Source organism: Capsicum annuum, chromosome 1, assembly GCF_002878395.1.
Source record: "Capsicum annuum cultivar UCD-10X-F1 chromosome 1, UCD10Xv1.1, whole genome shotgun sequence".
NCBI lineage: Eukaryota > Viridiplantae > Streptophyta > Magnoliopsida > Solanales > Solanaceae > Capsicum > Capsicum annuum.
Genome location: NC_061111.1, coordinates 49,608,370 through 49,619,941, shown reverse-complemented (window position 1 = coordinate 49,619,941; position 11,572 = coordinate 49,608,370). Strand labels below are relative to the sequence as shown.

Sequence of the window (11,572 nt, the reverse complement as noted above, 5' to 3'; positions counted from 1 at the left end):
TTTAGTCGAAATCTCAACTATACACTCAACCTTTAAAGGTGACCTATTAACCCCCTAAACTTATTTTTACTGAATTTATTACCTTCCAGTTGCTGACCTGTCACTGGACATGACTACACCTGCCCATGGGCACGTCAGTTGACCCTATTTCAATTTAAATTTTTTTTCTGATTGCCACATCATTATTTTTAATAATATAATAAATATTTTAATTATTACTTTTTTCTTAATGAATTTTAATTGTCATGTCATGTCTTCTTCTTCTCTTTTTCAAAATAAAAATTCAAGAACTCATTAATGGAGTTCCCCATCTTCCTCATTAATAGATTTCTCCGAAACTAAGAAATTCTTTTTGCTCCGAAACCAAAACAAAGAAACACTTGAACTAAGGAATCAATAAGATTTCTCTGATTTAATGAATTTTTGAATGAAGAAGTTGGGGAACTCCGATTCAAAATACTTGAAAAAATTCAAGAATTTCGATTTCCTCACTTTTTGCTCAAGATTGCCATTAATGGGGAACTCAAAGCTTTGAATTTTTACAATGTCATATATAATTTTCAACATAATCCACGTATAATTTTCAACTCATTTCTCCAATTTTCTCTATTTTTGCTCAAGATCTGCCATTAATAGCAAACTCAAAACTTTGAATTTTTCACAATGGGAAAGAATTCGCCATTAATGGCGATCTTGAGCAAAAAAAGATGAAATTGGGTTGAAGAACTTCATTAATCCGTCATTCAAGAACTTCATTAATACGCCATTTTTTTTCTCAAGAATTTTATTTTTGATCCAAGAAGATGAAATTGGTTGAAGAAGAAAATTGAACAAAATGAAAAATGGGGAAGAAAAAAGGAAATAATAAAGTTAAGTAATTAATTTTTTTAGAGTAAAAAAAGAAAAAATGATGTGGCAATGATGTGACATGACGTGGCAGCGCGTGCATTACACCACATTTTAAATGACTGGCTGTCAGTTTTTGGGGGTAACAACTCTACTTTAAAATAGTTCAAGGGATAATAATTCTACTTTAAAATAGTTCAGGGGGTAATAAGTTACCTTTAACGGTTGAGTGTGTAGTTGGAATTTAGGGTAAAAGTTGGGAGGCTTTTGACCATTTTCTCTTAAATATATAAAAATAATGTATGGGAGATTAATTTTTTTTTTTAGAAAAATAGTAATTTCTTACGTGGCAATGACGTGGCTTCGACGTGATATTGATGTGGCATTGATGTGTAGGCAAGTGTAAAACACTCTCCGTTATGAGAGTGGTATTCAGTTTTGAGGGGTAAAAATAATACACTTTAAAAATGTTAAGAGGGTAAATAAACAAAAGTTTAGTTTAAATGATAAAGTGAGTTGAGTGGACAAATTTAGAGGGGAAAATCATGTTTTTTTTTCTAAAATTGATAGAATATGGTAAATTATCCATTCGTTTTTTATACCACATAATATTATTCAACATCTATTTTTACTATAATGGATTAATATTGTGGACAAATGAAGGTGGAGGAAGTACTTAATTAGGCCAAACAACATGAATTTCGTCTATTTGGAGTTTAATTACAATTTTTTTTTGATATTTTGCATAATTATTGAAAATTTTAATTTTTGATTTGTTGAGATACATAATTAGGCCTTAATATATTCAATGAAGATATATGATTACTTGATTTTTTGTAATTATTTTATAAGGATAGAGATTTGTGTAAATATGATAAGTTAAAAACATGTACATTTATGTTATTTTTTCTAATTAATAAACAAAAAAAAAAAAAGACATTTGTGTAACTAACATTTCAATTTTCCGTTTAATCATTTTTTTCCTCAATCACCATCTCTACATTCTCCGACGAAATAAACCCGCCGGAAACCTCCTTTCTCCGCCGTAAAAATGGCCGGAAAATCCTTCTCCGCCGATCACCGCCACACTCATCTAATTCTCAAATTCGCCGTCGTTTCGCGACTAATTCTAATATCCCTAATACTTCTCTGGCGATCACTTCTCAACCCTTACGATACCTCCGCTTCAATTAACCCTACCTGCCTCTCCAACTCCGGTTCAAATTCCAGTTCGGAGTTCGAATGGACGCCGGTTCGGATTCGCATGCGGAGACTGGCGTCGGTGATTGAGGATAGTATTGTGTGGGATAGTGTGTACTTTGTGCGAATTGCGGAGTGTGGATATGAGTATGAACAGACTTACGCATTTTTGCCTTTGCTTCCGATTTGCATCTCCTTGCTTTCGAGGACAGGTAATTTTTGAATTTTCTGAGAGTCAATTTAGTTGATTTTATCATAATATATTACTATTACTATATATGCATGCACTCATTTTTATTTGTAAAAGCATCAAGCTTAAATTTTGAGCATCCAAGGGTGTGGCATAGTGGTCAATGAAGTGTGGGTTGATAGCTTGAGGTCTCAGGTTCGAATCCCAGTAGAGACAAACAACACTAGGTGATTCTTTCCATCTGTCCTAGCCTTGGCGGGACAAAATTACTTCTATTGGGAGGTGACAGGTATCTCGTGGATTTAGTCGAGGTGTGCGAAATCTGGCCTGGACACCACGGTTATTAAAAAAAGAAAAGAAAAAAAGCTTAAAATTTGAAGCCTTTGAAATAGCTATTGGACTGCAACCAAGGGTGGACAGAGTTACCTGATATCTATTGTTGGTGGGAGGTTGCAAGTATTTCGTGGATTTAGTCGATGTATGCGAAAGCTGACCTGGACACCACGGTTATTCAAAAAAAAAAAGAAAGCTTAAATTTTGCAGCCTTTCAAATAGCTATTGGGCTGCAACCAAGGGAGGGGCTCAGAGGTCCGTGATGTCAATGAAGTGAGTGAGAAACCTAAGGTCTCAGATTCAAATAGACAAAAGCACCATTCCCATCTATCGTAGCTTTGGTGTAGACCTGATACCTGTTGTTGTTGGTGGCAGGTGGCAGGTATTCCGTGAAATTAGTTGAGGTGCATGTAAGCTGGCCCAGACACCTTGGTTATCAAAAATGAATTTGCGGTTGGACCTAAATTTTAGGCTTTGTTCCAAAAGGCAATTTTTATCTGTTATCAATTTGAAGCATAAAAAAATGTGTACTTTATTGAAGTGCTTAAGTACCGGTGGTTTTCTTTTTTTTGATAAACCTGGTGTCTGAGCCAAATTGCGGGCTCCTTGACTAATTTCACGGAGTACCTACTTCCTCTGACCAACATGGATACCAGGGTAACTATGTCCGCTATGGCTTAGACACACGTGAAGAATCACCTAGTTTTTTTGATAACCCTAGTTCTGGCCAGCTTGTGTGCATCTTGGCTAATTTCACGGGGTACCTATTGCCTCCTACCAACATGGACACTGGGGTAATTATGTCCACCAAGTGTTAGTAGAATAGGAAGATTTGCCTAGGTGTTTCGTCTCCGCTGGAATTTAGAGGCACCAAATGAAAAAGTACTTGAAAGCAATCACACTCCCAAACAGTGGCATTTCAAAGTATAGTTATAGCTAAACTTAGTATCACTTCAACAGGCTCTAATAGAGACTGTGGAAGCAATAGTATGGATATAGATAAATGTGAAACCAATGATCTTTTACATGTCATGCTTCAAAAAGTTTATCTTGCTTCATAAGAATGATGTTCATTGTTCATGTATTTTTTATTTTCCCATTTTCGTGGAAAAATTAGCATTTCTTACTTGTCACTTTTAGATTGAAAAAGTTATGCAATGTTTCTTTTTGCAGCGTTTGCCCCATTCGTACCCTTTATCGGACAGAGAGCTGTTCTTGGATTATCTGGTTATGTGCTTAATTACTTTGCATTTGTTTTGGCTGCTTTTTATCTTTACAGGTAATATCCTACGCTGGATAGTTTCTTAATTATCTATTCAATTAATAGATGTAAAGTAAACACACGGTCATGTTAATGGTGTTTGCTCTTTTATACGCTTTATAATGCATTATGGTTTTAAAGGAGTTAAACATGTCTAACTAAGTATTACTTCTTTATGAAAGCATGATCCTTTTATGTCGTGCGGAGAAACTTCTAGATTTAATTTCAGTTTCAGTGCCATAACATCTCAAGAATTGGATAGCAAGGACTCTTAAAATTTTCACATTAGTGTGTGAAAGTTGATAAGTTTGGATTGACACTAAGCTTTTAACTTTTGTGTGGTATGTAGAATTTTGACTGTGGAATCAATTTATGACTTTGAGGAGATGTCGACCCCTGATGCAGGATCATGAAAGATATCCTGAAACTTGTACTCCTTCCGTGCCATTTTATGTGTCGCCATTTAACCGGGCACGGAGTTTAAGAAATAAGGGAAGACTTGGTTATGTTTACCAAATTGTCCTTTTATCAAAAAATGTGCTACTATCTTTTTTTTAATTAAGTAGGACGAACAAGGGTAAAAGTGGAATTGTGTCTTTAAATAGTTACCAAATAAGGAAAGATGACATTCTTTTTGGGACGGACTAAAAAGGAAATGATGACACATAAAATGAGACGGAGGGAGTATTTAAGATCCTTGTTGATATCAATGGGTATGCAGGTTTCTTGTTGATATCACTGTTAGTTGTATCTCACTATCATTGATTTTCCGGAACATCAAGGATCTTTATGAGTGAAAATGGGAAACCTATGCTCTGGAATATCTTGATCAAAGTATGATATCGATTTAGTTTACAGCTAGCTGAAATTATTTTATATTTGCAATAGTACAAATGCTATTGTTTTCATGTTTGAAGGGTTAAATATCTGAACAATTGACCGTTTAATCTTGATGTGTACCAACATCACATCATGAAAGGATCTGTCTTTTTGGGGGCATTCCAATGAAAAGGGATAAATTGCTTGCAGTGGGCAAACTCATAAAGTGTCTTGCAATTAAAACAGCAATCATAAAGAAATTTTCAAACTTCAAAGCTATAAGCTCATAAAAGATGTATTTTGGATGTCATTTTGTTGAATTCTATGTCATTTTGTTGAATTCTGGACATCCTTTGCAAAATATGGCAACTCCTTGTATCTGTACACGACTTCACCCTGCTCTGCTGTTTCACTGTTTTTGGTTTTCTATTTGGGTTATTTGGTGTACCGCTTTCGTATAGCAGTCATTTAGAAGCTTTGACCAGTGTATCTTGAGTTTGAGTGATTTCTTTAACTTAAATGTTCATGCAAGATAGTTTGAAATTGTAGTTTAGTTTATATGAAAATTTGATTGTAGAGAACATCATGGCTGTATTGCGATTTCAACTAAACTCCAGTATGAATATTTGGAATTTAAGTATTTTACTTCAAACTTTCGAGATGATTTGAGGGTCAGGTTTTATGAGGAAAATGTGATGTATAAGTCCTAGTCTTTTGATGGTTTTTCTTACGTTCTTTGATTGAACTTTGATGGCCCGCATAAAAATAATCTAACTATGATGAATTTCCTGAATATTGTATTTGAATAGAATGGAATGGATACTGAAGATTCATGTATTCAAATTTAGGATTAAGGCATTATTGATTTATTGAGAGAATGATAGTGATCATAAAGTCTAACATTATGTCGTTACATGGAAAAGATTATTGGTAAGCTGGGTCTGATTAATGACTTAAGACAGGAGGACGAGGTGGTAGTAAGGTTGGATTTCCTGGTTGTGTGTAAGAGGGATAGTTTCAAGTATCTCGGGTCCATGATTCAGGGGAATGGTGAGATTGACGAGGATGTCTCCCACCGTATTGGGGTGGGATGGATGAAGTGGAAGCTCGCCTCGGGGGTGTTGTGTGATAAGAAGGTGCCGTCCAAGCTTAAAGGCAAATTCTACGGGGTGGCAGTCCGTCCGGCCACGTTGTATGGAGCGGAGTGTTGGCTAGTCAAGAACGCCCACATTCAAAAATTGAAGGTGACGGAAATGCGGATGTTGCATTGGATGTGTGGGCTTACTAGGGGTGATAGAGTTCGGAATGAGACTATCCGGGAGAAGGTTGGAGTGGCTTCGGTGGAGGACAAGATGCGGGAAGTCCGATTGAGATGGTTCGAACACGTGATGAGGAGGGACACGGATTGCCTGGTTCGTAGGTGTGAGAGGCTAGCTTTGGATGGTTTTAGGCGGGGTAGGCCGAAGAAATACTGGAGAGAGGTAATTAGGCGGGACATGGAGCAGTTACAGCTTACTGAGGACATGACCCTAGATAGGAAGATCTGGAGGACGCGTATTAGGATAGAAGGCTAGTGCCAGTTTGGGTCGTTAGTGTAGGGTATTACTTGGTGGGTCTATTATTCTTGTTATGCCATCTTGTTTCATGCTTTATTACGAATTTGTTTACTATTCTTTGTTTACTATTCCTTGCGGGTGTCGTATTTATGTTATGTCATCTTGTTCCATGCTTATTACGGATTTGTTTATTATTACTTGTCTTGAGCCGGGGGTCTATCGGAAACAACCTTTCTACTTCTCCGGAGGTAGTGGTATGGATTGCGTACATCTTACCCTCCCCAGACCCCACTATGTGGGAATACACTGGGTTTGTTGTTGTTGTTGTTGGGTCTGATTAAGAACAGAAGTTGCTTCTAAATTGTAAAGCAAAAGGACTTGGAGTTATGAGTTCAAATCCTTACTGTGTTACTTAAATCCTTGCTGTGTTACTTATTTTCTTCAAGAACAAAGTTTCAAATCCTTATTGTGTTTTTTCGGGGCTATAGAACCCAATTCCCACTTCTGGGGAAAATTAGCATTTCCTGGTCACTACCGCCTGGACAAACATTTAAACATGATTTCATCATCAAATGGTGGATTCTGGATCCATTGTCTAGAAGTTGCATATAAATAGGGACCTCGTGCTTCTTTTGTGGTTTTTAGCATATACAATATCAGATCTTTTTGATAGAATTAACTTTTTGGTTTATCATTTTAATGGCTATGTTTAAGCTCCACTTTAGTACTTTAGCATTTTTGTTGAAAATCCAGCACAGCACTACCCATACTGGTCCTCCATGACGGCTTTTCTGGTTTGAGCTCAATCAGCTGCATCATCAAGAGTCTTGTTTTGGAGAGTCATTTTCCACTTGCTTGAACAAACTACTCAATTGATACTTACATATTCATACTGATATTTCATATATATTTTTATATGATACATTTGATTTAAGTCGTCTTTGCAAGGAATTTATTTCGTTTTCTTAATCTGCTTATTTTTCTTTATGTTATTGGTTCACAGACTCTCAGCTATTATCTTGAAGGACTCAGAGCTGGCGTTGAGAGCTTCAATATTGTTTTGCCTCAATCCTGCCTCCATATTCTACTCAGCCATGTATTTTCTACTGCCGTGCCTTGCATTCGCCTCATATTATGATGACTTGCATATGAGTATGTTCTGTCCTGTCTGTTCACAGATATACTGAAAGTATGTATGCTTTGTGTTCCATTGGAGGAATGTACTATCTCATGAGGGGTTCAACTAATATTGCAACGCTTTGGCTTGCTCTCTCTGGATTTGCAAGGTCGAATGGAGTGCTTAATGCTGGGTATATTTGTTTCCAGACAATGCATATGTCCTATAAAGCAGCTTTTGTTAGAAAACATGCTGGTGTAAGTTTTGGTCTGTTGCTGTTCTTCCTTTGATCGATGTAACTTTTTTTCTGGTCATCGCTCAGTACATTATGATTGTTCTTAAATCGAATCTCACTATTTAAATTGAGCTGTGCTGCTTTACTCTGAGGTCGTGAAAGCTGTTGTTGGCACACTACATCCCAAGGGGCTTCAGGGAGTTCTATTTAACATGACATGAATGGTAATAAAATATAATCATGGTTGATGTCTCAAGTGGGACTGGGTTGCTTGGCCGATCATCCATGAAACAAAACCGGATGACCCTGTCAGGCTTTTTGACCATGTATCTAAAGCAGTCACAGTTACTCTAACCTCAAGAATGTTAATCTTTCAGACCAAGAGGCTTCTAATGTGATATATTTTTTTTTTTAAAACAAATAGGTAGAGGAGCGATTCCAAGGCATATCAAATTTTCTCTTTTGGGGACAAATGACAAAAGGGGAAGGAATGAAAATTGAGATTAGTACCTATTGTCTACAAGCTTTTGCGTTAACAAATAAAAATTTAGTACAGTAAACATCAACTTTCCTCCATTTCCACCCACTTTATCCTTGCTTTATCTCCCTAGAATATTTGTCTAAACTCAATATATTCAGCAGAGACATACTGGGGCTAAGGGAGTATGTTAGGTTTCAGTGGTTTGCAATATGCTTTCTTCATAGTTTTCATGATTATGAACTATCAGTTTGTTTGGGCATCAGTTGTTCTTCTTGGAATCCGACAGATATTGCATATAGCTGTAGAGGAAGTGATGCTTTTATTGTTTGAGATTACTCTGACAAAATCTTCCACGTGTTGCCAGGTGACCTTCATAGTTCTTCTTTCTGGGGCTTTGCGTTGCTTATTTATCATTTCCCCGTTTATAGCTTTTCAAGCCTATGGGTACTACAATATGTGTGTGAGAGGCACTTCAAATGAAATGAGGCCTTGGTGCAAGGCAAAACTTCCTTTACTCTACAACTATATCCAAAGTCGTTATTGGTATGTTGGTACCTTTTCTACCTTTTCAAACTCTTACTTGCCGCTTCAGCATTAAATTTGATTTGGTAGATATATGCTTACACTTTTATCTTATTCAGTGGACACTTTTTGGTGTATGAGTGCTTTCTTTTTTAAGACTAATACCAGAAGAATTTTCAATTTCTTATACTTAGTCCTATTACCGTAGATAACTAGTTAGTCCTCTCCTCAAGGTTTGGACCCATCTTTGCCCCTATTTTCTTTATTAATAATTGAGAAGTCCCAGGACTAAGTTTAAAAACTACCTTGATCTTTCTTTCATATTCCAGTCTCCCACTTGTTGCCATCTATATTATATTATTTGTTACTTTTGTTCACAAATTATTTAACGTATAGTTGAATTTGAACTTTTTTGCAACCTATACGAAGTGAGATTGTCACGTGGGGGTGGGCCTCTGATGGGCTCCTACGACTAGATTAATTAATATGTATCTAAAAAGGGACTTTCTCATGGGTGATTGGTCGGCCAAGTAACCATCAATTACTCACCATGTGAGGCTGTGTTCAATTTGTTTGGTGAGGAAAGGTGATGTGGGCCCTATCTGTAGCTTTACCAAAATTTCCCACACTGTTTTGCCAGATGTAATGACTTCATTGGCAGATATCGTTGTAGACATCTAAAAATTTGTGGGACTCTTCAAGAAGAATTCAAATTCTGTTAAAGTTCTAGGAGGCTACTTTACCCTAAATTTCGCCTATTTAAAGGGTATTTCCTGAAACAGGCATCTTGAATATCCCATAAACTGATGGGTATTCGTAAAAAGATCGGAATCTCCAATATCCCACAAAAGCATGGGATATTCATAAAGAGATCATCCTATGTTTGAGAAATACGCCACTAACGACCTTCGGATTACGGAGAAAATCGAGATAAGAATCAATGGAGGAAAAGATTTGTAACCACCTCGTTTATCAATAAAATTGTTGTTTCTTCATATTTTTATTTGAGTTGAAGTTTGTTTTCCACGAATCAAATTATGTTGGAAACAAATTGGCACGCCCAATGGGACCAAATCTGTCCTTCATCTCTTCTCTCATAAATCAGATTTGCAAATCTGTAGCCGCCGCATAAAGATAGAAGCTCTATTGGTACTTCAAGGCTTGTCGAAGTGTTACAACTCTTCCATGGGGATCTAATTTCAACAACCATTGCATCTTCATCAGGAAGCTCATCGGTCAGTTTCCAATCATCAGGTATCGGGTGGTCTGCCAAGAAGTCCGCCAATGCTTGTCCCTTTACAGCCTTTTGGGGGATGTACATGATCTCAAACTGTTGAAATTGGAGACACCACCTTGCAAGTCTGTCACTGAGGACTGGTTTTGACATCACAAACTTGATGGGATTTGCCTTGGACACAAGACGAACAACATGAGCTTGAAAGTAGTGTTTCATCTTTTGGATTGAGAAAACCAATGCCATACATAACTTTTCGATCGGAGAATACTTCAGCTCATTCGGTGTCATCATTTTGCTCAAATAGTAAAGAGAGTTTTCTTTGCCTTCACTATTTTATTGAGCCAATAGTGCTCAGACTGACCTTTCTTGTGCCGCGATATAGAGTATCAGTGGTTTCCCAGGTATGGGTGCCCGCAAGAAATGATGGATTCATTAAGTATGGGTAATGCAAATCCGCATGGCACCAAAGGAAGAAGAACTCACTGCATTTTGTACGCCCAAAGGTATTTATTGCTACAAGGTGATGCCTTTTGGTTTGAAGAATGCTGGCGCCACTTATCAAAGGGCTATGCAAAACATCTTTGACGGCCTGCTCCACAAGAATGTTGAATGCTACGGGATGATCTAGTGGTGAAGTCAAGAAAGAGACCCGACTAATTAAAAGACCTAAGAATGGTGTTCGAGTTACTTCGAAGATATCAACTTAAGATGAATTCATTAAAGTGCGCCTTTGGAGTTACTTTCGGAAAGTTTCTTGGCTTCATTGTGCGACACCGAGGAATTGAAATTGACCAAGCCAAGGTCGATGCAATTTTGAAGATGCCCGAGCCTCGAAACATTCATGAGTTAAAAAGCCTTCAAGGAAGGCTAGCATATTTAAGGAGGTTCATCTCAAACCTGGCTGGAAAATGTCAACCATTTAGTCTCATGAAGGACACTCCCTTCGAATGGGACCAAGCTTGTAGTAATGCCTTTGAAAGTATCAAATCATACTTAATGAAGCCACCAGTTCTTGTGGCACCCATACCTGGAAAATCATTGATACTCTACATCGCGGCACAAGAGAGGTCAGTTGGAGCACTACTGGCTCAAGAAAATAGTGAAGGCAAAGAGAACTTTCTTTACTATCTGAGCAGAATGATAACACCAAATGATCTAAAGTATTCTCCAATCGAAAAGTTATGTTTGGCATTGACATTCTCACTTCAAAAGATGATGCACTACTTTCAGGCTCATGTTGTTCGTCTTGTGTCTAGGGCGAATCCCATCAAGTTTGTAATGTTGAAACCAGTGTTTTGGACGGCGAAAGGCGACGAGGCGACAAGGCCCCGCCTCGCCGCGTGGCGAGGCGAGCACTTTTTGAATGTGCGACGACAATTAATATAAAAAATTAAAATACATATATATGATCAAAATTTCAATAACACTAATATATTAGGAAATATTTCAAGTCTAGAATTAAAAATATATAGTATATATATACTAAAAGTGTAGAACTTAAATGACTCAACAATTGAAATTGAAAGTTGTTAATGATCAAATAATTTAATTAGTAAATTAATATTACCATCATGCTATGTTAATTCTACAATCTACATAAGTTATTAAAAAAAATTACATAATGTTATAAGAAAAAGAAGAAGTATATTAATATTACCACTGGTTAAGTATATTAATATAATAAGTATATTAAAAAAAATTACATAATAAATGACTACAACAACAACAACAACAACAAACCCAGTGTATTCCCACTTTGTGGGGTCTGGGGGGGG

At 36.9% G+C, this 11,572-nt stretch overlaps 1 protein-coding gene across 2 annotated transcripts in view; it reads left to right on the top strand.

Moving 5' to 3' along the window:
- Nucleotides 1–1,770: 1,770 nt before the first annotated feature.
- LOC107873911 (GPI mannosyltransferase 2) overlaps nt 1,771–11,572 on the top strand; it is a 21,408-nt gene continuing 11,606 nt past the window's right edge. The window contains exons 1-5 of one of the 2 annotated variants that reach the window (XM_016720841.2): nt 1,771–2,258; nt 3,743–3,848; nt 7,209–7,301; nt 7,384–7,579; nt 8,403–8,581. In XM_016720841.2, the coding sequence (XP_016576327.1) occupies nt 1,898–2,258; nt 3,743–3,848; nt 7,209–7,301; nt 7,384–7,579; nt 8,403–8,581 (935 nt within the window). In that variant the 5' untranslated portion in view covers nt 1,771–1,897. The remainder of the gene's footprint in view (nt 2,259–3,742; nt 3,849–7,208; nt 7,302–7,383; nt 7,580–8,402; nt 8,582–11,572) is intronic. The other variant, XM_016720837.2, reaches the window with a different exon arrangement.